The 27,144-nt window shown below is 42.1% G+C and overlaps 1 protein-coding gene across 1 annotated transcript in view; it reads left to right on the top strand.

Moving 5' to 3' along the window:
• MOXD1 (monooxygenase DBH like 1) overlaps positions 1 to 26,275 on the top strand; it is a 75,017-nt gene extending 48,742 nt beyond the window's left edge. The window contains exons 7-12 of the mRNA XM_054975333.1: positions 5,514 to 5,680; positions 13,358 to 13,549; positions 16,381 to 16,440; positions 19,009 to 19,151; positions 21,359 to 21,527; positions 25,719 to 26,275. Of these exons, the coding sequence (XP_054831308.1) occupies positions 5,514 to 5,680; positions 13,358 to 13,549; positions 16,381 to 16,440; positions 19,009 to 19,151; positions 21,359 to 21,527; positions 25,719 to 25,892 (905 nt within the window). The 3' untranslated portion in view covers positions 25,893 to 26,275. The remainder of the gene's footprint in view (positions 1 to 5,513; positions 5,681 to 13,357; positions 13,550 to 16,380; positions 16,441 to 19,008; positions 19,152 to 21,358; positions 21,528 to 25,718) is intronic.
• The last annotated feature ends 869 nt before the right edge of the window (positions 26,276 to 27,144 follow it).

The following is a 27,144-nucleotide window of genomic DNA, read 5'->3' as shown; positions in this document are numbered from 1 at the left end:
TGCGGGGCCCATCCAGGTTGGCCGTCCATCAACAGATAGAGCTGGGTGTCATCTGCATATTGGTGACACCCAAGCCCAAAACTCGGCACCAACTGGGCAAGGGGGCGCATATAGATACTGAATAATAATGGGGAGAGTATCGCTCCTTGCGGCATACCACAATCTAGTGGCTTACAAGTAAATAACCCCTCCCCCAGCGCCACCCTCTGTCCCCAAACACGGAGAAAGGAGACTAGCCACTGCAGCGCTGTCCCCCGAATACCCACATCGGTGAGGCGGTGGGTCAGAAGGTCATGGTCGACTGTATCGAATGCTGCTGACAGAGCCAATAAAATCAGCAGCACCGATCTGCCCCAATCCAGCTGCCTGTGGAGATCATCCGTGAGGAAAACCAACAGTGTCTCCACCCCATGTCCTGGGCGGAAACCAGACTGGAAGGGTCTAGGGCCAAGGTCTCCTTCAGGAAATTCTGCAGTTGTCTCTCCACAGCCCGATCAACCACCTTGCCCAGAAATGACAAATTTGAGACCGGGCAGTAGCTGAGCTGATATATAAGATCCAATGATGATTTCTTCAGGAGAAGCCGTACCACAGCTTCCTTTAACGCCTTAGGAAAAACTCCCGAGCTTAAGGACAAGTTAACAAGCGCCTCCAAGGAATCTCGTAGTCCACCGACGCTGGCTTTTACCAGCCATGACGGACATGGGTCCAGGGGCATGTGGTAGGTCGCACCACCTGCAGAATCCTGTCCACCTCCTCCCCGAAAAGGGGGCTGAAACGATCAAATGCCTTGACACAGCTGGAGGGCTTAAAGGGTCACAAGTGGTCCTGTGCTTAAATGCCAACTTCCTGAAGGAGTTGAGCAACAACTCACGGGACCCAGTTTGTTCCATCCAATACTGAACTTAATCATTATGCGACTATCAGTAGGGCATCATAATAGGGACACTCATAGGCAAGACAGGGGTTTCTGAATATTCAGGAAACTTACCTCCTCTGTACATAAAAAAGAAGACTCCCTTCACCAAGTTGTACAAGGAGGATTGATTATACTCATTGCATTCTAGAAGCATGGAATATTCATGTCAAGTTGAACTTCAGTTCAAGAAATAAAGAAAATAAAGCAGTATCTTGACTGGACTGCTCAAACTCTTAAGCCCTCATAGTGTTCTGGAGACAGATTTGGGTTGGGGAAGTATGAAGTCCTCAGGGCCTAGGTCTCTTAGGCAACTGGTGGGAGGGAGGGTGGTACTCACTATAGCTCTTCCCTTCGCATGCATGCTTTGTTCATGTGCACCCCTGGTTTCTGCAGGGCCGGATCTACGGTTGCCAGTGCCCAGGGCAACCATAGTCAGGCTCTACACACGCGGCAAGACGGCCATCCCTTGTCCTGGGGAAATGCAAAAGGCAGCGCGGGTGGCTGGGAGGCCGCCCGCGCTGTTCGCCTTTCCCCAGGCGCGCTCCCGGGGCTGGCAGCATGCTCCTGGGGCTGGCAACTGTGCCCGGCGCCCCCTCTTTGGCGGTGCCAGGGGCAGACTACCCCCCCTGTCCCCCCGTCGATCCGGCCCTGGGTCTCTGAATGTCACTTCTAGAAGTGACATCATCACAGTGACTGTGGCAGGGCTCCTACTCTTTGCGTGGCATCAATTCTTTGAGAAGCAGCCTGTTTGAGGCCAAAATTGCCCCCTTGCAAAGTTCAGGAACACTCCTGTGGCCAGTGCGATTACATCACTTCCAGAAGTGAGGTTGTGCCCAAAGCACATTTGCCCAGGTTGCCTGCCAATGGCAGTGCAATCCCTGGGCGGCTTGCTACCTCCCTCCGATTGCCACCAGTGGGCACCTGAAAACCTTACCAGAGCCAGAGGCCTCATCTCCCTATGGAAGTGCTAGTTTCTTTGCACAGTGTAAAAGACAAGCCAACGCACCAGAATATAACACTTGCACTTTAATTGCTTGGCTCTTTTACAGTGCCAGTTCCAGTGGTTAACTGCTTTCCTATTGTCTGAGTCACTTTACCTCTATCTACCATCGCCTCTATCTGCTCACATGTAGGTGCTGGGGATGTTTTTCTAGCTTGAGTCTTTGATCCAGGTCATTAAGTTCCTCTCCTGGCTGCTGCACCCTTTCTGCAGGTTGAAACCAGTGAGGAATCAGTCTACTTGGGTAGGAGAAGTTCCCTGTGGTTTCCCTCTGGGCCAGGAATGTTACCCTTCAAGTCTCCAGGAGGTTTTGTTCTCTCTAGTCTGCACCAGCTGTAAGCCTGCCTACTCACTGCTCCTTCCCAGCTGTCAGCCAGCAGCCTGTCCTTCAGGCTGCTGGCCTTTTATCCCTCTTCCCCTGGCCATTCCCATTTCCTGCTTCCTTGCTGTTATTCCTGAGTAGACCCTTTCTCATGAGGAGACTTTTACCACAGAGGAGGCCTTTGCTCCATAGGGAGCTAATACTGACTGGTCTCCTTCCTGTCTGTTCCTCTCTCGATCCTTACAGGCCCAACTAGCTCTTTCCTTGGCTCTGCAACTGGGCTGCTGCCTTCCTTAGGGCTCTGCCCGGCTCCACCTCTTCTTCTTCAGGAGTAGGTTGCTCTGGGCTGTGACAGGGAGAAATTACTTGATCGTTTATTCCCCCCACAGTCCTTGTAAGCCTCTACTTGTTAAATAACAAGAACAACAATAATATAATTATCTCTGTAAATTCCTTTGTTACACATCTGTTTATATCTGGCTCATGTGACTTTGCTTTTCAGCTAGGGACAGTAATAGACTGGATTTATTAGACTTTTTTGTTCCACTGTAAACATTTAACATTTAAATAATAATGTAATATAATAAAAATATTAATATTAACATTGATTTATATTGGTTAAGTAGTTGAGCTATGAATCAGCCCTCTCCTGGCTTAACTCTTACTACTGCCATGAGCTCAGCAGATGGCCTAGGGTAAGCCACTCCTCCCAGCCCCAGCTGAATTGAGAGGGTAATAATAACACTGACTTTGTTCACCGCTCTGAGCATGGCACTAATCTGACCAGGTTGTAGATAAGCACACTGTTGTTGTGGTTGTGCTTCTTCTTCTTACTATTATTATATCAGATATGTTGGTTATAGCAACCCTATATTTCAACTAAATCTCAACAACTGGTAGAATAATAGATCCAGAGGAGTTAGATCCTCTGGAGGAGTTAGACCCAGAGGAGATGCATCTGACGAAGAGAACTGTGGTTCTCGAAAGCTTATGCTACAGTAAAGTTGGTTAGTCTTAAAGGTGCTACTGGACTCTTTTCCATTTGGTAGAATAATAGAATCATACAGTTGGAAGTGATCCCCAAGAGTCCACCCCTGCACAGTGCAGGAAATTCACAACTACCTCGCAGTCCCCCAATTGACCCCTGCTCAATGCCCAGAGGAAGGCAAAAGTAAAAACTCCAAGGTCCCTAGCAAATCTGGCCTGGAGAAAAATCCTTCCTGATCCAAAAGTGGCAAACAGCATTACTTTGGGCATATAAAGAAGGTCCATGAGAGCAAAACGCTGGCTCACCCTTTCATGATCTGCCTAAGTTCATATGGAGTCATAGAATCAGCACTGCTGACAGATGGCCATCTAGCCTCTGCTTAAAAACATCCAAAGAGAAGGCGAACCCACCACCTCCCATGGAAGCCTGATTCACAGAAGAACTGCTCTTACCATTAGGAAATTCTTCCTAATGTTTTGTAGTAAACTTTTTTGGTTTAATTTTAACCTGTAACTATCTGGTATCTATTTCTCTCTTGCATTTTTATACTGTTCTTCTTCCAGTGAGCTTAAAGCAGCATACATCTTTTCCCCTCTTCCCCGGGTAATATGGGAATGCTATCCAAATAGTCCTATGTGCATATCTAAACTGAATTATGGATTGCATACAGGCTGCAGTAGCCCCACAGAAGCTGTACTGCATGAATGGTGATCTGGCCTGGAGTGAAATAACTGAGGAGGAAGGGCTTAGGTCCTAGTTAAGACTGGCAGACTTGCTTGCATAGCTGCCGCTGAGAGATCAGCATACCCCAAGGCATCTCACAGCATCCTTAAAAGAATTCAGAACAATTGAACACTTGAAAACTTGCGGAGTCTGAGATTTATAAAGAAAAGGTTCTTATTGATGAGATACAGCGGATTAGGCCAACAGATAAGTTATTGTTGTAAATGTCATGCTTTCCATTACCAAGTAGGGCTTGCATGCATGTGAGTGTGTATGATACTTATGGCCATCTATACTGTACTATCTGCCTAGTCAATTTACGGTAGTGGGAAGAAAACACTGCGGAGATTTATTGAAATAAACTCACTAGTGGCAACCCATGGCTTCCATGGAATCAGCTGTGACTAATCTTTTCCAGAATGCACCCAAAGTTTAGAAAATAGAGGCTATCATAACAAAGATGTTAAAAAGAAACAGTAATCCAAACAACAATCTTGAGACTGAAAAAACCATTTTGCCACTAATGGGTTTATGTGTAAGTTAACGTATATGGAAACAAGACATAGAACTGTGTATTTCACAGTTTAAGTTGTTCAGTATCTTGTCACTAAAAAACTGATGAAATGAGAGTATCACAGCAGGTAGATTGTTCTCTTCACTGTTTATAAAATTGTGGTTGTCGTAATTGATTTTATCGTGTGCATTATTTATTGTTTTACGTTGGAAATCACCTAGAGAACCCTTTGTGGATCACAGAGCATAAATCTCTAAAAGAATAAGTAACGAATCTTGGGAAAAGTATGTGCAGCATTAAAAAGGATTAAATTGAATGAATCATATTAGAAAAGGGAAGAAAGTAAAGAGGAATATAGCAAAAATTTAATTACAAGAAGTTGTTTCTGTGGAATAAGGGATTAATCTTGCAAGTGTTTGCTATCATGTATTTATTTCTGTTTAAGGGCTGCTTCATTATTCTCCTGCCTGAGTGATACAGTAGGGGGAGCACTTAGTTTGCAAAGAAAGAAGGAATAAATAAAATAAAACGAATCTATAACTGAGTGGAAATGGAACAGAAATAAGTTGCTTGCCACAGCAACTATTATAGGCGCTATCAAATAGATATTCATGTCAGATGTGTAATCACATTTCTTACAGCACTCCAGATTGTGATAGGTGACTGACAAAATACTGCAATCTGAATTAAGATATCTTTGCAGCAAGCAGTATGTCATGTGGATGATACCCGACAACTAACAATTGTGCATCTGTTATTACTAAATAACTGCTGTCATGAAAGGTCCATATAGGGACAGAAGAATTTTCTGTATGGCTTAGAACAGTACAAAGGTCATCCTGCCCTGCTTAACCATCCTCTTGTGATTATGCTTTGTTTACAGCTTGCCTGATTCTGTGACCCATTTGACCTGTCTTAAGGACAATCCCTCTTTTGTCTTGTTTTCTTGCATAAAACTTGATGAGTGGGTCTCAAAGCAACTTAAAACTGATAGGATATTCTATACTGATTTGTAGCAGCAATTCACAATTGCTCTTTTGTCCTTAGGGAAGATGGATAACTCCGGACTGAGGCTCTTTTATACTCCAGATTTGAGGCGATATGATGCTGGAGTTATTGAAGCAGGTCTTTGGGTCAGCCTCTTCCACAACATCCCACCAGGCATGCCTGAATTCATGTCAGAGGGTCACTGCACTCTGGAATGCCTGAAAGAAGTATGTCTACTGTCTAGTGTAATTCATTTTGATTCTCTGAATAAACTGAAAATAGCATGTGTAAATGGTTTTCTTCCAAGGAAAATGACAAATACAAGTATAGTTATTAGTATACAGATATTTGTTTTCCTCTATGTCTTTGTTCAAAAACTGAGAAGTGTGCACATATGGGACAGGTTTGTCTCACTGCCAGACACAAATGCCACTGTACATATTTTTAAAATGATGAGTGTCTTCATCCATTTCAACTTCTGTAGCAAAAAAGGGCCATAAATTAAAGCCTCAGTGCTCAGATTTCTGCAAAGATCACATGTCCTTTGTATTCTGTCAAAAGCATACATGTTGTTATTGCAATCAGTTGCAAATCAGCGTCAATAATCTGAAAAGTAGTGACAGAAATTCTAAAAAATATATGTAGTACTCTAAGGACAGTGCCTGACTTCCATCAGTCAGGCTTTCTCATGCATTAAGCAAGCCCCTTTCATTTTTTAAAAACCGAGTTTCAAGAGCAATATGAGGAAACCTTGTAGATGGATATTTTGTTGGATATATGAGTCCTAATTTCATAAGACAAAATATTGTGAATGATTCCATAAGGAAAGGGTCAAGCTTTAAATTTAACACATTGTTTTTATTTTTTTAACACAGTGAGCATATTGTTTGCATTTGTCATTACAACACCATGCAGAGTTACTCTGTGTATGATTGCTTTGCTACTCATTTAATTCAAAGTAGGGGTGTGCAAGCCAAAAATTTTCAGCTATAGCTGAAAGTAGAAAGCCGAAAGAAGATTCTCTATCGTTAAAGCCGAAAGCCGAAACAAGAATCTCTTTCGGCTTTCGACTTTCGGGATTCTTTCGGCATTCTTTCGGCATTCTTTCGGCTTTTTTCTATGGGAAAATGCCTCCGTCTTCCAGGACGCCTAGAGGAGGCATTTTCCCACCGAATAAGCCCAAAATTGGTGGGGACCTTCCTCTAACCCTTCTCTAACAACCACCCAAGTTTCAGACAGATTGGACTTTGGGGGGCCATGTTATGGCCCCCCAAAGCAGGTCCCCCCATCCTCCCATAAGAAAGCGAAGGAGCAGCATATTGTTAGCATGCTGCTGCTCATCTTTCTTCATTATTTCCTATGGGGGAAAAATGAAGAGGCAGGCTTCCTTTGCCAGGGGTGGCATTTTGCATGCAAAATGCCCCCTTACCCTCAGGGGCCCTTCTCCCACCCTTCCTCCCACCCCCCACCAAGGCTCAGACTGCTCCCACTTGGGGGGGGGGCCATTTCATGGCCTCCCCAAGTAGGTGCTCTAATCTCTACCACTGACAGCTGGGGGAGGCTTGTGTTGCCAGGGGTGGCATTTTGCATGCAAAATGCCCCCCAACCCTCTGGGGCCCTTCTCCCACCCCTCCTCCCACCCCCCACCAAGGCTCAGCCTGCTCCCACTTGGGGGGGCATTTCATGGCCTCCCCAAGTAGGTGCTCTGCTCTCATCTCTACCACTGACAGCTGGGGGAGGCTTGTCTTGCCAGGGGTGGCATTTTGCATGCAAAATGCCCCCCAGCCCTCTGGGGCCCTTCTCCCACCCTTCCTCCCACCCCCCACCAAGGCTCAGACTGCTCCCACTTAGGGGGGCCATTTCATGGCCTCCCCAAGTAGGTCCTCTCAGCCCCTAAAGTCCACCCCTTACAGCCCCACACAAACCCAATTCCCCCCCAGCTGCCACACACAGACCCAAATCCCCACATTAGCCCCTCACAGACCCAAATCCACCCCCACCTGCCCCACACCCATAACCCCAGGAACAGGCTGGCAAAGGCCAGCCCTCTCCCTTTGTTCCCTATGCTGGGAACTTCTAAACTCTCTTTCCCTGGGCAATTCTGCACAGCCCAGGGGTGCCACAATGGTGGGCACACTTCTGAGTGCCAGCTGGTCCCTGTGAAAGAGCACCTGAACCACAGACACCCTCCCTCAAATTCCCCCACCACCTACAGAGATGGCTGGCCAGCCAGCCCCATTGTTCCCTATGATGGGAACCAACTGCACAACAAAGAATAAAACAAGAACAACACAAAATAAAGTTTTAAAAAAATTATTTTCTCCCTTCCAAAGTACAAGTAGGCAAAGCATTATGAAACATTACACCAGCAGTCCCCCACACAGAAAAATTAAAACAAAACTCACTTAACATCAGAGAATCACAAAACACGATTCCTGTCAAAAACACTTTATTTCTTGAACAGCTTTAGGTTACACAGCAGGGGGGAACACCAAAGGGCATGGCAGCACTATCTTACACAAAAATAACACAACTCACTTAACATCAGAGAATCACAAAAGCACAATTCCTGTCAAAAACACTTTATTTCTTGAACAGCTTTAGGCTACACAGCAGGGGGGGAACACCAAAGGGCATGGAAGCAGTATCTTACACAAAAATAACACAACTCACTTCACATTAAAGAATCACCCCAAAAAATTGCTGTCAAAAGCACTTTATTTCTGTAACTGCTTTAGGTTACACAGTAGGAAGGCACCACAGAGCAGGAAAGCAGTGTACTACACAAAAATAACACAACTCACTTCACATCAGAGAATCACACAAACACAATTGCTGTCAAAAACGGTGAAGTGGGTTGTATTATTTTTTGTAGTACATTGCTATCATGTCCTGTTGTGCCCTCCTACTGTGTAACCTAAAGCTGTTCAAGAAATAAAGTGTTTTTGACAGGAATTGTGCTTTTGTGATTCTCTGATGTTAAGTGAGTTGTGTTATTTTTGTGTAAGATACTGCTTCCATGCCCTTTGGTGTTCCCCCCTGCTGTGTAACCTAAAGCTGTTCAAGAAATAAAGTGTTTTTGACAGGAATTGTGCTTTGTGATTCTCTGATGTTAAGTGAGTTGTGTTATTTTTGTGTAAGATAGTGCTGCCATGCCCTTTGGTGTTCCCCCCTGCTGTGTAACCTAAAGCTGTTCAAGAAATAAAGTGTTTTTGACAGGAATCGTGTTTTGTGATTCTCTGATGTTAAGTGAGTTTTGTTTTAATTTTTCTGTGTGGGGGACTGCTGGTGTAATGTTTCATAATGCTTTGCCTACTTGTACTTTGGAAGGGAGAAAATAATTTTTTTAAAACTTTATTTTGTGTTGTTCTTGTTTTATTCTTTGTTGTGCAGTTGGTTCCCATCATAGGGAACAATGGGGCTGGCTGGCCAGCCATCTCTGTAGGTGGTGGGGGAATTTGAGGGAGGGTGTCTGTGGTTCAGGTGCTCTTTCACAGGGACCAGCTGGCACTCAGAAGTGTGCCCACCATTGTGGCACCCCTGGGCTGTGCAGAATTGCCCAGGGAAAGAGAGTTTAGAAGTTCCCAGCATAGGGAACAAAGGGAGAGGGCTGGCCTTTGCCAGCCTGTTCCTGGGGTTATGGGTGTGGGGCAGGTGGGGGTGGATTTGGGTCTGTGAGGGGCTAATGTGGGGATTTGGGTCTGTGTGTGGCAGCTGGGGGGGAATTGGGTTTGTGTGGGGCTGTAAGGGGTGGACTTTAGGGGCTGAGAGGACCTACTTGGGGAGGCCATGAAATGCCCCCCCCAAGTGGGAGCAGTCTGAGCCTTGGTAGGGGGTGGGAGGAAGGGTGGGAGAAGGGCCCCAGAGGGCTGGCGGGCATTTTGCATGCAAAATGCCACCCCTGGCAAGACAAGCCTTCCCCACCTGTCAGTGGTAGAGAAAAGAGCACCTACTTGGGGAGGCCATGAAATGGCCCCCCCAAGTGGGAGCAGTCTGAGCCTGGGTGGGGGGTGGGGGGAAGGGTGGGAGAAGGGCCCCTGAGGGCTTGGGGGCATTTTGCATGCAAAATGCCACCCCTGGCAACACAAGCCTCCCCCAGCTGTCAGTGGTTGAGATTAGAGCACCTACTTGGGGAGGCCATGAAATGGCCCCCCCAAGTGGGAGCAGGCTGAGCCTTGGTGGGGGGTGGGAGGAGGGGTGGGAGAAGGGCCCCTGAGGGTAAGGGGGCATTTTGCATGCAAAATGCCACCCCTGGCAAAGGAAGCCTGCCTCTTCATTTTTTCCCCATAGGAAATAATGAAGAAAGATGAGCAGCAGCATGCTAACAATATGCTGCTCCTTCGCTTTCTTATGGGAGGATGGGGGGACCTGCTTTGGGGGGCCATAACATGGCCCCCCAAAGTCCAATCTGTCTGAAACTTGGGTGGTTGTTAGAGAAGGGTTAGAGGAAGGTCCCCACCAATTTTGGGCTTATTCGGTGGGAAAATGCCTCCCCCAGACGTCCGGGAAGACGGAGGCATTTTCCCATTGAAAAGCCGAAAGAATCCCGAAACGTTTCGGCTTTTTTCTTTCGGCTACCCGAAACGTTTCGGCATTCCCCGAAACGTTTCGGCATTCCCCGAAAGAAGCCGAAACACTTTTGTTTCGGCATTCTTTCGGCATTCTGAATGCCGAAACGCACATCCCTAATTCAAAGTACAGAATTCTCCATTAATACAATATTATACGTTATACATTTTGAGGGTAATGTTGTACTGGGGGAAGCAGATGAGATTTCCAAATGATCCAGTTTGGTGTAATAGTTAAGAGCGGCAGGACTCTAATCTGGAGAGCCAGGTCTGATTCCCCACTTCTCCACTTGAAGCCAGCTGGGTGACCTCAGGTCAGTCACAGATCTCTCAGAACTCTCTCAGCCCCACCCACCTCACAGGGTGATTGTTGTGAGGATAATAATAACACACTTTGTAAACTGCTCTGAGTGGGCATTAAGTTTTCCTGAAGGGCAGTATATAAATTGAATGTTGTTGTTGTTAATTTCATGATGCTGGTGTAGCCTTGGCAAATGCAAGCAGATTTTAAAGGCAGGGCCTGGGGAGGGTAGGATTTGGAGAGGATGTGACATTACTTCCAGGTGTTACTCTAGGTATTTCCCCAAATCCTTATGGTAAAGACCACAAAGACATGGGGAAATTCCTAGTTTCACTATGGGGCCATTTTTCCTCTGATTTTTCTCCCACCTCAGTTTTTCAAGGGTGGAGGATTGTGGCTAAGGGCTTACTTGTTGCAGGTGCGCAAATGGCAGACCTGTTTAGGACAGGAGATGAAAGTTCATGGTATTGAGAAATATTTTCTTTAGCCATTCCCTTTTGTACCAAGAATCTAAATCTACAGGTAGATTTGAAAGTTTGGGCTTGAGAATTGATAATATCAAAAAATGTTACTGTGTCTGCAGACCACTTGAATCCCACATAAAACAAATGAGCCAGTCAGGAGGAACTCAAAACCTTACAGAAGGCTTAGGTCTAAGGACTAATGTAGAGTAACAAATACTTGAAACTGGAGGGGATAAGTGACTCTGTCTTGATTTGCAGGCCTTTGTGAGAGCATCTTTCATACTAATCATTGCAGATTATGCTTTTAAATTGAGCTCTAGTTAATAATTTTGACTTTATCTCTGCAATGTTCTCTTATCAGTTTTTTTGCAGCTGAGCAAATGAATTTCTGGGCCACAAGAGATAATTCTAACCTTTAATTTTAAATGACTTCACTTTGTTTTTTCTTTCCTCTCTAAATATTGACAGTGCTTTACTATTTTATCATGAAGGACTCTGCACCAAAGTAAAGGGCACTCATACACAAAACAATCAAAAAGAGTCCAGTAGCACCTTTAAGACTAACCAATTTTATTGTAGCATAAGCTTTCGAGAATCAAGTTCTCTTCATCAGATGCATGAAACCTAAAAGTAAAATGTCATTGGTCTACTTCAGGTCTACAATGAACCACATTGCATAGGCAAATAAACAAAAGTTCATGAGAAATTGGGGGAGGGGAGGCAAGAGAGTATTAATCGATGAAGTGGGACTAGTGAGGGGATTTATAGCTTGGCTGTTTCATAAATCTGTAAACTTCCACTCCTGTTTGCTAGAAAAATAACTACTCCCACCTCTGCTACCTCACATCTAGATGTAGCTTTTCCTCTTTTGTTTTAGTTTTGGACATTCTCCTCTGCCTAAAATTGTTTTGTAAAGTTGGTTGGGAAAGTGCTGTCAAATCATAGCTGACTTATGGTGACCCCTGCTGAGGTTTTCAAGGCAAGAGACTAACAAAGGTGGTTTGCCATTGCCTGCCTCTGCATAACAACCCTAGTCTTCCTTAAAGGTCCCAAGTGTTGATCAACAATTGAATATGAGTCTTTCTCTGTATGTATGTATGTATGTATGTATGTATGTATGTATGTATGTATGTATGTATGTATGTATGTATGTATGTGGTGAGAGAGAGAGAAGTCTATGGCTTTGATGGTGTTTCTGATTTCAGAGGTGGAGCAATTTTTGCCAATTCTCTTCTATTGCAGACCTTCTCAGTTCACTCTATCCTCCTATGCCATGATTTCAGTGAGCATGGCAAGTTGCAACTAGAAGAAAGGAATTGCGAAAATTGTCTTCCACAAGTGGAAAACTTATGCCTACAGTAACTACCTCAAGATAGCATATGTACAAGCAGGGGACCTGCAAGGACTTGCTGGGGGGCATCTCATTTTCCTCTCTCCACTATTTTGTCTTTCCCTTCCCTAAAAGCCACAATAGCCTCTACCCCTTTCTTGATTCCTTCTCTCATTCCTTCCCACCCAACCAACTAACTTTCCTGTATTTGCTCTCCCCATCTTCAGCTTTCCCTCCTTCCCTCCCCTGGCAGCCTCTGCCTGAGAAAACTATAGCTCAATTGCTTGATGCTGGCCACCAGGCCATGCCCAGTTGTATGGTGGGGAACCTGCAAGGACTTACAGAAGGCACCCCATTTCCCCAGGTATCCCCTTCTTCTTTATTGCTCCTCTGGAAACCCCCATATTCTCACCTTTCTTTGATTCCTTCTCTCCCTCCCTCCTCCCCAACCAACCTACCTTTTATCTCCCCCCTCCTGTTCAGCTATATTTATTTTTTCATTTATTCCCTTCTTTTCTCCACAATGGGGACCCAAAGCAGGTTTCATCATTCTCCTCTCCTCTATTTATCTTCACCAGCTCATTGTGGTAAGTTAGGATGAGAATGCGTAACTAGCCCAGGGTCACCCACTGAGCTTCCATGGTGGAGTGGCAATTCAAACCTGGGTCTCTGAGATCCTAGTCTCTAACCACTCCACACACTGGCTTTCATAGAGGAGTTGCTGTTGAACAGTAGCAAGCAGCTGGGACAGGGTGAGTCGTGCAAATTGAGTGATAGTGTGTTACTCAGTGATTGCTTGTGGGCTTAGTCCCAGTGAGTACTTCTTCAAAGGCCAAAAAACCCTGGCATGGGCCCTATGCCCTCTGTCTACCTTTTACTGACAGAAACCAAGACTAGAACGCTGGCAATACTGTGTGGTTGCCTAGTAACAGCCACTTGGGGCATTCACTTCTTAAAGCTACACTCACCCACCCCAATTTATTTATTTGTTTAGATTTCAGATTGTGCTCCAGTCCTGGGGTGTTTTTATGTTTGTAGAAAGACCTGTCTTGTTCGTTCATGGCTCCAATCTCTGGATAAGTATCCACAGATGGGGCCATGATGAGAATTAAATATATTGATATTGCTTGTGTGTGGAGAGGAATGGGTCTTGCATATACAGCCTTTGTACTCTTCTGATATCTAGTGTGTACCCACTGACTCTTGGAAATAAGCTGATTGCTTTCATTGGTTTCTCCCAGGCCCTGGATGCTGAGAAGCCAAGTGGGATTCGCATCTTTGCTGTTCTCCTACATGCCCACCTCGCTGGTAGAGCTATAAGGGTGCGCCATTTCCACAAGGGCAACGAACAGCAGCTTCTGGCATATGATGATGACTTTGACTTCAACTTCCAGGAGTTTCAGTATCTAAAAGAAGAAAGGCTTGTCTTGCCCGTATGAATATAAATTCTTTCCAATTTCAGTAATATTTTTGAAGTGAGGTTTGAAGTGAGATTGGTCAGAAATAACCGTATTACAAACAATGGACAACAATCCCACACAGTTTCTCTATTGTCTTGTTTTTACAAAAAAAATGAAAAACAGATTTAATTTCTATTTACCAATATGTGCCATGAACTTGGGAGTCTTTGTTGCCATAGAAAGAAAGAAAGAAAGAAAGAAAGAAAGAAAGAAAGAAAGAAAGAAAGAAAGAAAGAAAGAAAGAAAGAAAGAAAGAAAGAAAGAAAGAAAGAAAGAAAGAAAGAAAAATTGTTTCTTTTTTTCTTTCTTTCCCCATCCCCCTTTTGTTTGTTTGGGATGAAACTGCACAGTCCCAGCTACTCATCATTTTCTTTATACATATTAAGTATCAATGCTTATTTTTAAAATACACCAAACCAAAGAGAGGGCCACAATTCTGAGATTAAAAAAAATATATATAACAGAATAGGAGACGTAATGATAAGAAGAAGGGGGAACAAGCAGCCAAGAAGGAATTAACGGAGCAAACTCATCACAAACAAAATTAAAAATGAATGGTGGGAACTCTTGTTCAGACATAGGCAATATTTAGCCGACTATTCCTCAGCAACTATCACTAAGTAGGAAGTGCAGGTGCCAAATAGCAAGAGAGTGACTAAGCTTGACTAGCAGCAATTAGCAGATTCTCTGTGTTACATGCAGGCGGTGCATTCTGATTTAGCACTTTTGACATACTCTCTGCTTTGAAATTATGTGAGCTTGAAATGTACCTGTCTGATGTGGTTTCTACTGCTGTTGCTATAATAATGTGTACAAAAGTGCATGATCCTAACTGTGCACTGAGTAATGGCTGATTCCAGTTGGACACTGAGTTGACAGCATTATAATCCTTTAAATGGTCTGAGAAAAAACACCAGTCCTTTGTTTGATTTTGTTCTTTTCCTACTTGTAATACCCCCACAAAGCATAGAGAATTGCTCTAGAATTCTGCACATCTAGACATCTATTGGGATTTGAGAGAGAAAAAATGGATACCACCTTCTAAATGATGTTGATTACTGAGTGTCTGGCCCCAAGTTTATGGATTCATTCTTAATTGTTCCCAATTTGCATGTAGCTAAGGTAAAGTATTAATTTTGGATCAAAATCACTCACTCTAGTCAATTTTATATTTTTGATTGAGAATAACATCACGCACATATTGTGAGAAACACTATCAAACAGTGTACTTCCCCAAAGTGAACAACTTTGTCATGTTAGATCTGGAAGAGCAGAGTTGATCACTGTTGCAGTAGTACCAGAATATGCTTTGACTCCAGCATGTGAACTCAGAGTTCTATGTAAGAGGATCAGAATGAAACATCATATTACATGCAAATACCTAATGGTAGCTGGAAGCAGTGAGTAGGAGGAGTACTAAATCTTGTGCTTAACTGATGCTTAGAGAACCTTTGTGGTACTGGGGTTCAAATCCCTGTTTGCCATGAAATTCCCTGGGTGGCCTTGGGCAAGTTATTTTCTTTTAGCCTAATCCACCACACAGGACTGAGGATAGAATTGGAGGAGGGGAGAGCCATGCATAGCATGAAATAAAATGTACTAAATCAGTTTTAAAAGTTAACTGGTTCCCTGTATTCCATTTCTTTGCTCTGAATTGCATCTCCACCACAAGGATTCAAAGGCATGTTTATCATTGTATGATGTACATTTTGATCCCTACAGAGAATTAGATTAGATTACTGCAGTGCTCTATTTGGGGCTGCTCTTGAAATATTCAGGAACTTCAGTTGGTATAGAATTCTTCAGTCAGGATGTTGACTGAAGTGGATTGCAAGGACCATATCAGTACAATTCTGGCTTAGCTCCCAATCTATTTCTGGACACTATTGTTAGCAGTCAGACCCCTTCCTCAGGCTAAAAGTGTTTTATGCATATGGAATATTATAAACCCCTGGCAATAAGACCTAGACCCTGCCTGGCCCCAGGCAGAGCAGATGACAGCTGGCCTGGAGACTGGAAAATTACCAAGCCATGAGTCATGGGGGGGATGACTGACTGATGGCTTTCCATGCCCCAGAGAGCAGCAGAGATAATGAGGCTTCCTGAGAGTAACTCCTCACCTAATCTCATCAACACCTTCCTTCCACTTTTCTCTCCTACTCACCTAATCGAGGCTATTCAGCCATCTGATAACCTTCTTGCCTGGTACTTACCAGGTCATCATGCAATATTTTTACCTATAATGCATCCCAGATAGTCATATTAGACCTTTCCCAAGTTATTGTCCTACCTCTGGACAAACCATTAAGCCATTATATTGGGGCATAGATATCAGTTTTGCCTATTTGAGAGTTCTCTAAGGGAATAATCCTGGTATACATAGGTGGAGAATCCCAGATACTCCTCTCACTACATCTCCTTTAATGCTAATTACTGAGTGTCTGGCCTCAATGTGCATGGCATTTTAGTCAAGCAGCCCAGTCCATGTTTACTTGAAAATAAATCCCTTGATGTTACTTGCATTGTTTTATGAATACTCAAACTTTATTGGCTGTATATTGTTTGTATTACATTTAACATAGGTATATGCTGAGTGTTGCTAAAGTAGAAATTATGAAGTATATTTTATGAAACAGATGCAGTATATTTATCATATTTATGCCATATATTTAACACGAACCAGTATAAATGCAGAAAGTGACATTTCAGTGTACACTTTACATCTTTGAAAAAATGCATTTCCCAGAAGGATGGTGCTAATGCTAAAATTTGTAAAATTGTATTTTTTAAATTTTATTTTTCAGGGAGATAATTTAGTCACTGAATGTCACTACAGTACCATAAATCGATCACGTATGACTTGGGTAAGAAACATTACAAATTGGCTTGATGTAGAATGAAAATACTGTTTTGAGATTTCAGATATTTAGACATTTTTGAGAATTAGCATCATGATTTATCCATTTTGTAAAGCTGATTTCTGAATCTGGAGAAACTACATTTCTCTACAGGTGAGACTTATACAACACTTTGGGTCTTCATTGGAGAGAACTGTGCGGCATCAATGAAGCAAAATAAATAAGAAAAAACATTGGACTGCCTATCTATTTTCTTTGGCTTCAAGAATTTTTTGAGTTAGGCATTTTGGTAAAATTTAATAAGGGTTAGGGTTAGGGCATAAGGTACTTTATAGAGTAACTAAAGTTAAGTTGGGCAGACGTAATAATAGATATGTTTGAACTGCAAGCTTAGTTTAAGAAAATTCTGTTCTGTTTAAGGATTAAACTACTTATTACAAATAAGTAATAAGTAAAAAAATTCTGTTCTGTTTAAGGATTAAACTACTTATTACAAATAACTCTATGGTTATTTCTTTCCCAAATGCAGCTGCAGGAGCTGCTGTTTCAAAAAGGAGAACAGTATGGGTAGATGCTTTACAAAAGTGCCCAGTTCCCAGTTCTGTTTTCCCAATGGGAAAAAAGTCTTATTTAAAGTTTCCCTTTATATATCCTAGAAGTTCACAAAATGTCAACTGGGCATTCCTTCTTTGATATTAATTCTTCCCTTTAGAGGAAGGGAATTCTTCCCTTTTTTCCTTTACAACTGAAGAACTGTGAGAAGAAATTTGACTCTCTTTGCCCTCCCTTTGCTGTTTCCCCCTCTTTCTATTGACAGATCAGAATTAAATGCAGAGAAAATTATGACATGGCAGGTTGTTTGCAGACTTCTTTTTATTCACCAAAATAAACACTTAAAAATAATTTGTTGTTTAAGTAAGAAATAAATCTGCATTATATCAGATAATGAAAGACTGTGGTGCTGGGAGGGAGCCTCTTCAGGGGGAAAATCATGAGACTGAATGGCACAACTGTATTTTATGCTGCATCTTTTAATCCATTATGCGGGCAGTGGTAGCAAATGTCACCTGAAACAGCTAGTCTGAGATAACAGCATTGGAATTTTCTGTTTACAAAGTATAGCTATCAGTAATGCAGCTCCAGCAATGGAAAATAAGTACCATCCCTGGTAATCTTTTACAAAAATGTGTATCAGTTTAGGGTAACTCCATGCCAGCTCTAAGCAGTTCATTGAATCCCTCTGGCTTTATTTTGGTTTGCTTGTCTGTTTGATGTTTTTAGCTCAGTTACAGTGTCATTTGCCTGTAAAGAATGCCGCCTTAGCTATTTTGGGAGTGATTGTAATTTCGTGAACAGGGACTCACTCAGCTGGGTTTGTTTCCACCTGTGGATTCTCATGTGCTCTCCAGTTCCTAACCAGTGATTTCTCTAGCCTTTTTTAAAGGGACACTTCTTTATGGAGTGCACAGTATCTTCCTTGGGATTAATTAATCTGTGGAATCTTTCAAAGAATTTCCAGTCCTCTTTAATGGGTGTCTCTCTTCATCCAGATTGCCTCTTATCTGCATAAAAAAGCCCTCCTGAATAATTCAGTTTTGCACAGTTTGAGGAAAACCAGGAGAGTAGGAGACTTCCTAACCTCTTCAGGCAGGCCATTCCACAAGATGGGGCCACAAGAGAATACACATGTATGGACAATTTTTGATTTTGCCCATTTGCAGGGTGGTACCTGCAGAAGGCCCTGTTCAGATGAATGAAGCTGACGTGGTGGAGTAGAGGGAGAGAGACATTCCTGTAGATATGAGGAGCCAAGGCCATGAATGGCTTTGTATGTGATAATTAATGCCTTGAATCAAGCCTGTTACTACACGTTGCCCCCATCTTAAAAATGCCCATGCTGAGTTCTGTATTCTCTTAACTACTACTCCCCTTTGTTGATGTTCTTTAGGTTTTTATGCACATATTTCCACATGGGCAGCAGTGATAGCAGTGGCCATGAGGGACATATAGAGACCAGGGACTGACTTTTCTGGAAATATTGGCTTGCATCCTACCACTCCTCTCATCAGAGTTTGAAACCTTCCTCTAATCTAAGGTGCCTTCTTCTGATGCCAGTGGCTCTTCCTCTAGCAGAAGAACCACTTCCATTGTAGGAAGGCTTCAAACTTTGCTGAGTGGAATAGTTGGACACATACCGTTAGGTCTTCTCAGAATCCTTATGCACAGCTCAAGTGACGAAAATGACATCAGTGGGGGAGAGGATTTCTATTAGAAATGTACAGCTGAAATACTTTTTCATTTACAATAGTTACATTTAGCCTTAAAACAAATTCTTTCTGCATCTATCAGGAATAATCTATCTCTTTTTATAGTTTCACAACTTATAAAGAAATGAATCATGGCTGTGGCATCGTTTGCTGCTGCTACTCTATATATTATCTGCATTTTTAATATGGGTTTCTTGTAATTATTGAGAATAAACCAAGCAATCTTAGGGACCACTCCAGATTTCTGCCTAACTAATGCATGTGAGAAATCTTGAAACTAAAATTAATACTCAATTTATAATTTCAGGGTGGTTTTAGCACCAGAAATGAAATGTGCCTGTCTTATCTTCTGTACTATCCAAGAATAAATCTCACCAGATGTGCAAGCATTCCAGACATCATGGAGCAACTTCAGTTTATTGGTGTGAAAGAAATATACAAGCCAGTAAGGTACGTAGGGTATATGCAATCTACGTGGTAAATGATGCTGCGGTGCCAAAAATCTAGGATGGCCTTGGGTATCACTGATCAGCCACCGCTGTTCTTGAATATTACTTACTTATGCATTTCTCTTAAGCACCCAGATCACACATGATCCAAGAGACTGAACAGCAGCACATCCTGAATGTAACATATGCCCATGAGCCTCTTGTCAATTGCCACATGCCCTACACTATAGCAGCATGCATGTATGAGGGAGGGAGGGCAAGTACAGAAGAAGTTGCTTTTAAGACACCCCCATTGCATCTTTGTGAAGCTACAAGAGGAAGGAAGGGCATATATGTGAAACAATGCAGTCCCCATAACAACAACAACAACAACAACAACAATAATAGATTTATATACTGCCCTTCAGGACAACTTAACACCCACTCAGAGTGGGTTACAAATTATGTTGTTATTATCCCCACAACAAAATACCCTGTGAGGTGGGTGGGGCTGAGAGAGCTCCTAGAAGCTGTGACTGACCCAAGGTCACCCAGCTGGCTTCAAGTGGAGGAGTGGGGAATCAAACCTGGTTCTCCAGATTAGAGTCCTGTGCTCTTAACCACTCCACCAAACTGACATCCCACTATCATCCCATGATAGTGGGATGTCAGAAGCCATGGAAACGTCATCCAAATGGAAGCCCTATCAAGAAGCCTCTCCATGATAAGACTTACCTGTTGCTGCCACTGTCATGTAAAAGCTGGAGAAAGGGAAGGGTTGGGTTTGCAAGAGCAAGTTGGATATGCAGCAAAATGCAAACTACTAAGTTGAGTATCTATCTATTAACAGAAAAAGAATATTGATACAATCATACTCTACTGAATGCTAAAAAAAAATCAAAGCAGTTGCCCATTGTTTTAATCCACATCATTGCTTAAAGTCATGACTTAAGTAAGCAGCAAAAAAATCACACAAATGAAATGTATAGAAAGCTGTAGCAAAAGCAGTGGTTGCCTCTGCAGTGGTATTTGCACATTCCAAAATCTAAGCTAGAAGAACAGTATAAAACAAATGTATCAGTGCAACATTTTAACTGGAATCAGTTAGATGGAGACTGAACACAGGTACAGATTCAGAAGGAGGGAAACTCAGAAGGGATTAATAGAGAAATCAATGATCTGAGGGCCAAGCTACACATGACGAATGACACTTGAATGGCAAGTGTATTTCTCCCTGTTCACTTGCCCTCCACTCAATCCACTTGCCGTTCAAGTGTCATTCGTCATGTGTAGCTTGGCCCTTAGAGACTGGAGTAACTCTCTTTAAGATTCTGCCGTAAACCTCATATCTGTCTGTAGGCACCATATATCTGTAACCACATTATATTTTCAGGGATATGCTGTGAATAAGAGACTTCTACATGTGGAAGTATTTTTTTCTCAAATGTAGCTCTCTATATATGTTACCTGGAGCAGCTGAAGAGCAGCCACAGAACAGGTGGCAACATACTGTTCTAGCTAATGTGTAACTTTGCAAATAGGATCAGATAATTCACTGTGGAATGATACTTTTAAGTCATCTAATAATGTACTGCTTTAAGCAACTTTCTGTGTAGTCTACAGAAGGGCTAGAAAAATCCTTGAAGCGAGGGCCTCTTAAAATGAGGTTAGATTGTGCATGCATGTATAGTAATACATGTGCATGTAACGTAATATAGTAATGTACATTATTTTTTTCAATTCTGCACAAGTCTGGCTCCCAAGTATGTATTTAGTGGTTGCTTCTAGAAATCAGAATATTTTACATTTCTGTTTGACACTTAACAGAGTAAACAAAAAACAGAGAGCAAGTGTGGGCTAAAATGACTGTGTTTTTAAATGCCTATGAAGCAAAGGAACTATGGCTTAGCTTCCCAGTGGACTGATGTGGCCTGGGGCTGGTACCTGTATGCATCTTGTTTCCCATCACCATCCCAGCTCAACTATAAAACCTCTGGGTGACTTTGTGGCAATCACTCTCAGTATACTACTCTGAGCTCTTTGGAGAAAGGGCAGGGTAGAAATGTGAAAGACAGAAGTGGATCATGCTTATAGAAAGGTAGTGTTCAGAGTATTGATAAATTAATCAATTATTTATGGAATAATTTTCTTTTATAGGAACAGCATTCTAAACTTTTGTTACAGGAGTTTCAGAAATAGTAGGAATATGTATTTTATTTCCAAATCCAGGACTTGGCCCTTCATTATCAAGAGTCCAAAACAGTACAAAAACCTCTCTTTCATGGATGCAATGAATAAGTTTAAATGGACAAGAGAACAGGGCCTGTCCTACAATGACTTTGTTCTTAGGCTACCAGTGAATGTAAGATGTTCTAAGACTGATAACGCTGAGTGGACGGTAAGTTTATGATCAGTTGTATAGATCATGAGTCCTCATTCTTGTTGAACCGGTGGGCACTTTTATAATGTGGGCACCGATACATTATAATAGGGAATAGGCACCACCATAAAATGGCTACTATGGAGAGCTAGTACCAATCAGAAAATGGCTGTCTGAGGGTCTTGGACCAATCACAAAATGTTGGGAAGTTGCAAAACCAAGCATCCTCCTTCTGCTACAATGAGGTAGAGAAAAGCCGCAATTGGCTTTTTGCTTTGGAAAGAAGAAAATGAGGAAACACAGGGTGCCATGCTGCCTATGATTAGTACATTAGGGATAATGGACATAGACTTTAGAATTTACATATTTCTAAGACGTAAGTTGAAAAATGGGGTCATATCATTGTGAGCTGTAATTCCCAAGTCAAAAAGCATGCTTTGAGATCAGATCGAGACCATCAAAGAGCAGCCAGGGAAATAACTTAGGACATAACAAAGGCCATTGTTGCAATTCCTGCCCCCAAGTGTTTGCCTCCTGAATCTAGTCATCAAAGAGAGGGCAAACACAAAGGTTCACCCATCCCATGTGCAAATGTCCCTGTTACTGCTGGCCCCTTTGCTTTCCCACTTGGCAATAACTGCAGCATGTAGCCGAAGGCCTCCCTCAGGCTCTAGATGCTGCCATGGCAGCATCCCATGTACAAGGGGCTGTTGGAATAGTGGGATGTCAAGTCATGGAAACACTCTAATCACTGTACCACACTGGTTCTCGGAGATTACCAAATGTTGCTATCTTTAGCAGTCACTTTCATTATATGACTTTTTAAAGAAAATTAAATTAAGAATATATGGGATTTGGTTCAGATTTTGATCAAATAATTTCTAGACTCATAGTCTTAACTTGTCAATGCAGATTCCTCAGAAGCCAAGGAAGTCATAAGAATCAGAGAATGGTTCCTCAGGAAGAATATCTTGCCAAGCAATGAATAACTCATGGCAATGGCTTAAATTGTGCCAGGGCTTCCAGTATCTATGTTCAGTTCTTAATCCAAGAATGCATTGTGCAGTGGTTTGCTGAAGCACTACAAGCTACTGCCACTGAATGAAGAGGAATATCTGACAGTCTTATAGGACAGTGACAGATGCCCTAGAGCGTCTGATGCAGCACTGGGCAGGTGCATGGCTACTGAGTAGTTAGCACTGCCTGGCATAGGATGGTAATGTCATCCTCTGTGATTATACTAAGTGCTGTTTGCACAATGCTGCAGTAGCAAACCTGGTGCCTCTGCCACTATATCCTAACACGATCCCTTTCCTTATCTTCAGAGATATTAGTTAGTAGACTATGAGGAAACCACATGAAGAGATAGCCCCAATATATTAAGTACAAACTTAAAGATAACCCTGAACTGTTGACCAAATGAGTATGTCCCCATGAATCAGAAAGTAGGGGAAGTGATTCTCCTGCAGGAGGTAATGCATCTTGGTAGATATCTCTTCTCCTAGAAAATAATCTCTCACAAAATCCCATGGTTCCTGACTGAACCCTGCCCCATTTGTATTTGGTATACACATGTGATAAAACTGAAAAGAGCTAATTGTTAAGCCAATCCTGTATACACAGCAAGGTTTAATCTAGAATTTGCTCAGAAGAAACAATGCTAGAAGATTAGCTACAGATAACATGAAAAACAGTTTCTTTTCATGCTCAAATAACAAGGCAACGTGTTGTCTATACAGCCAGATATATTTATTGTCCATGATTCAGAGTGACTACACCGCTGTATGTGAGAATTCTGGTGCTGTCTTTGATTAACTAAGAAAATGAATGTGCTCTCTCTTTTTATTTGTACCTGTGTCTGAAAGTTCAGAATAGCTAGCAGTCACTGCTATTTAAGAAGGGGGATCTTTGAGCAGAAGCCAGTTTTCTTCTGTAAACAAGCTTGCCCTTCTGATGAGGCCCCATCTAAGTAAAGGAGCCTGGGCTGGGCCACAGGGTAAAATCTAGTGCGGTGGGTCTATATATACATCCCCTTATAGATGATCACCACAGTTGGTATTGTCAGTGCAAATTATCTGTTTGAGGACTTTTGAAATCCAGCTTCTCTACTAATAGCTAATCAGTATTATTCCAGGTGACTTTGGAAGATGCATACTACATGATTACACAGTTTGCTGCAACAGTCAGGATCTGTGGAACAATATCAATATATTATAAAACTGTTAAAATACAATATGTAAAAATGGTTAAATATAGTAAAATATAGTAAATGTTAACTTTAATACCCTATTGTAAAACCTCATTTATATGAATGGGCTTAGAGCATCCGTATAATCAGGAAGTCCTGTAGTGAGTGGCTTTGGTGTAATGCTACACAGCATTATAAGAAACATTTTCCTGGGGCTATATACTTTGGGTAACAATTACTCATGGTTTGTGATTTTATAGAACAGGGCATGATAAGGAAGTAGCTAGTGTTGATTAATAGATGGTGAGAATAAGCCAGTTTACAGTAAATACCAAAAAAACTGTATGAGTTATATCAGTGCTTTTTCCCCCTAAAAAAACGTTTAGAGGTACTCTCAGTTTGACTCAAGAAAATCACCATTTTATAGTTCAAATCAGAAAAAATAAATGCAGTCAATGGACAAAATTACCAAGAACATGCATTACCTCATATTACACAGCTCACAATCTCCAGATTGGCATGCGGTTGTGTTCACTAACATCTTCCTGATTCCTCTGCTTGCTTTTGGTGTCTGTCGCCAGATGTCGTCCTTTCAAAAAACGTGAATTTACATACACTGAAGGCTTAAACAAACTCAAAGGAGGGCCTACCAATTTTATAAACATTAAGTTTGCTACAGTGCTTAAATGCAAAGAAGCTCTTGTTGGAGTCACTATTAAATTCATCTGTGAGAAGCCACGTTCACACTCACTTGTTGAAATTGGGATGTTCTTGATTGCATTTAGAAGAGACATAAGAGATGATGGAACCTTCTTTTCTGAAAGATACTCTCAAAAACCCCTTAGGATTTGTCTATCAGGTAGTCCAAATCTTTCACACAAGTTCATTATTTCTGTTTCACCAAAGGTTAAAGGAGGATTATCTGGCCAAGTTTTACAATCCAGCACCTTGGCCCATTGTGGAATTTCAGCATTTCTCTTGCTAAAAGTTGGCTCTCCATACGGGCTTTCAGACTGTCGTAAAATTTTACTGGATCGATACGATTTCCCTGTCACTGTCTTGCCCCATTTTCCAGTGAAACTCCTTTTAAGTCCAAACTTTTTTCTGCTTTTAAGGCTTCCAGATAATAAGGTCCCATGTCTGTCTTCCTTTCATCAAACAATTTAAGTTGATTGGTTATTTTTCTGTGAGCAGAGTAGAGTGTGATATCACATGCTTGCAATTCTGTACTAAGTTCTGCTAATTCTTGAAGAACATCACACATCAAGGCAAGATCTAAAATTAAATTGATATTGGTAATTTTTCGTAACAGTCCTTCATACAAGCTTCGCTCAGTTCTGTCTCTATTGTCATCTACTTTAGCACTTTTGAAATGGGCAACCAAAGCCTCAAAATTTAAAATTTTTACTTTCTCCCATTAGATTCACAAAATGTTTAGGGGTATGCATACCCCTGCGTACCCCCAGCAAAAAAGCACTGTGTTATATACACTATTGTACTGCTGATGATAATAACAGATAAGATACAAGTGAACAGATTCTGGGCTAGATCTGTGATCCACAGATCGTTCCATGTTGTCTAACACAAGTATTCACTTCTGACCCAAGAAAGCTTATTCCTGGGACCCATGGAGTGTAATAACTAGATGAGTCAGGAAGACACAGTGGGGAAGGGAAAGAGGGTGAAATTACCCTCTCCTCCCTCTTCCTTCTTCACAGCAGCACTGACAGACGAGGCAGAAAAGGTGATTTTATCCTCTTCCCCCTCCCTGCTGCAACCACTGGACCCTTGTGGTTATTAGTGCTCAAGGGTCCTGAGATCGCAGGAATAAACTTGACTGGGGTTGGAAAGAATTGTTGAGGGCAAAGCAATGTGGAAAATATCTAGGATCATCAGTGGCTTTCAGTCTGTAAGATATAGCCCAGCAATTCTGTTCAGATCAGCTATTAAATGCAAGTTATTAAACATGTATGCTGTTAGACCAAATGCAGAAGATCATTTTATTTTGTTTTAAATTTCAGATACAAGGAATGATGGCAGTACCTCCTGAAATAGAAAGACCATATGTGACAGATCCAGTTCTATGTAGCTCATCTTCCTGTTTAAGCCATAATCTATTTTTAATTCTTTTGGTTGCTCTGTACATTTCAACCAGCATTCCAAGGAATAGTCGGCCCTTTGTGTTGCAATTCTGATTGGTCTCACATATGTTCTCTGTGCCATGCTTTTACATTTGCACTGTTTTTCTCGTAGATTTATTTTTTTACATAGTAATAAACTAAGGGAGCAATCTTAAGCATGTCTACTCAGAAGTAAGTCCCATATTATTCATTGGAACTTATTCCCAGGAAAGTGCCCTTAGGATTGCAGTCTTTATTTGCAAGTTCAAAATGCCATTCACTTTGTCTGAAAGGGAAAAAAATGTACAGTATTTTATGTATAGAAGGTACACTGGTTTGCAGTACATTATCTAAATTGATTCATAGCATTTTATTTACTTTGTCCCGGTACCTCACTATGTGATTCCAAAGATTGCTCTGTATTTGGATACCATTGTAATAAACTAAACTTTATTTACATAACCTTAATCACCCTGAAGTCTGGTGAGTTATTTTGCCTCTCCTCCTGGACTCTGGTAAGTTATGACAGTGCTTGGTGGTACCGCTGCATCCCAAAAGCCTTGTTTTGTCATATCAGCCAGCCATGGGAGATGATGTAGGTCACATACCTTGCCATCAGGTCAACAAGCTCATGCCATCTAGATTTAACCATCCATGATAGGCAAGAATTTGTATGTAGTGGTCTGAAGTAGACCAAGCAACTGGTCTACTTCAGTCAGAGTAAACAAACTGAAATGACACCGGCAATTGTGACAAAAAGTTAGTTCAGACACTGTTGGGATGCTTCCACACAAACAATTCGCAACTCACTGGCTTCCAAAAAGTAGCAGGGTGGTTTTTTTTAAAGTATCCACACAAAGTCATCCTCCTACTTCTGTTCACCTTCTATCACCTTCAGGGGTTTCCCATCTTTTGCTCCAGTGTTTCTGAAACCTGCTTGATCAATGATGTTTCTGAAAACATCACAGCAAAGTGAGTTTGCCCTCAGTGTGGGTGGGAAGCTGCCTATTACTGCACCTCCATGCCCACATCCTGTACCATTTCCCTCCCCATTCCCTCACGGCTGGTATTTTCCCTTTCTCCTGCCAGTGGAAGGCTTTTTGCCTGTTCAAATCAATAGTATGTATATAATGCTATGGTAATATAACTCGTACTGATTTTTTAAAAAACCCAACAGAAAAGCCCTCTGGCAAAGGGGAGATGGATTCACATGGTGAGCTAAACATATCCCAAGTGCTGGAGTCCTGCCAAGAGTGAGGTACCATGGGTAGAGGACAGTCTGTTCTTGGAGCTGGCAAGCAGGAGCTGGGTGGGAGGATACAGGGTG

Source organism: Eublepharis macularius, chromosome 1, assembly GCF_028583425.1.
Source record: "Eublepharis macularius isolate TG4126 chromosome 1, MPM_Emac_v1.0, whole genome shotgun sequence".
Lineage (NCBI taxonomy): Eukaryota > Metazoa > Chordata > Lepidosauria > Squamata > Eublepharidae > Eublepharis > Eublepharis macularius.
This window is presented reverse-complemented; position numbering and strand designations above follow the sequence as displayed.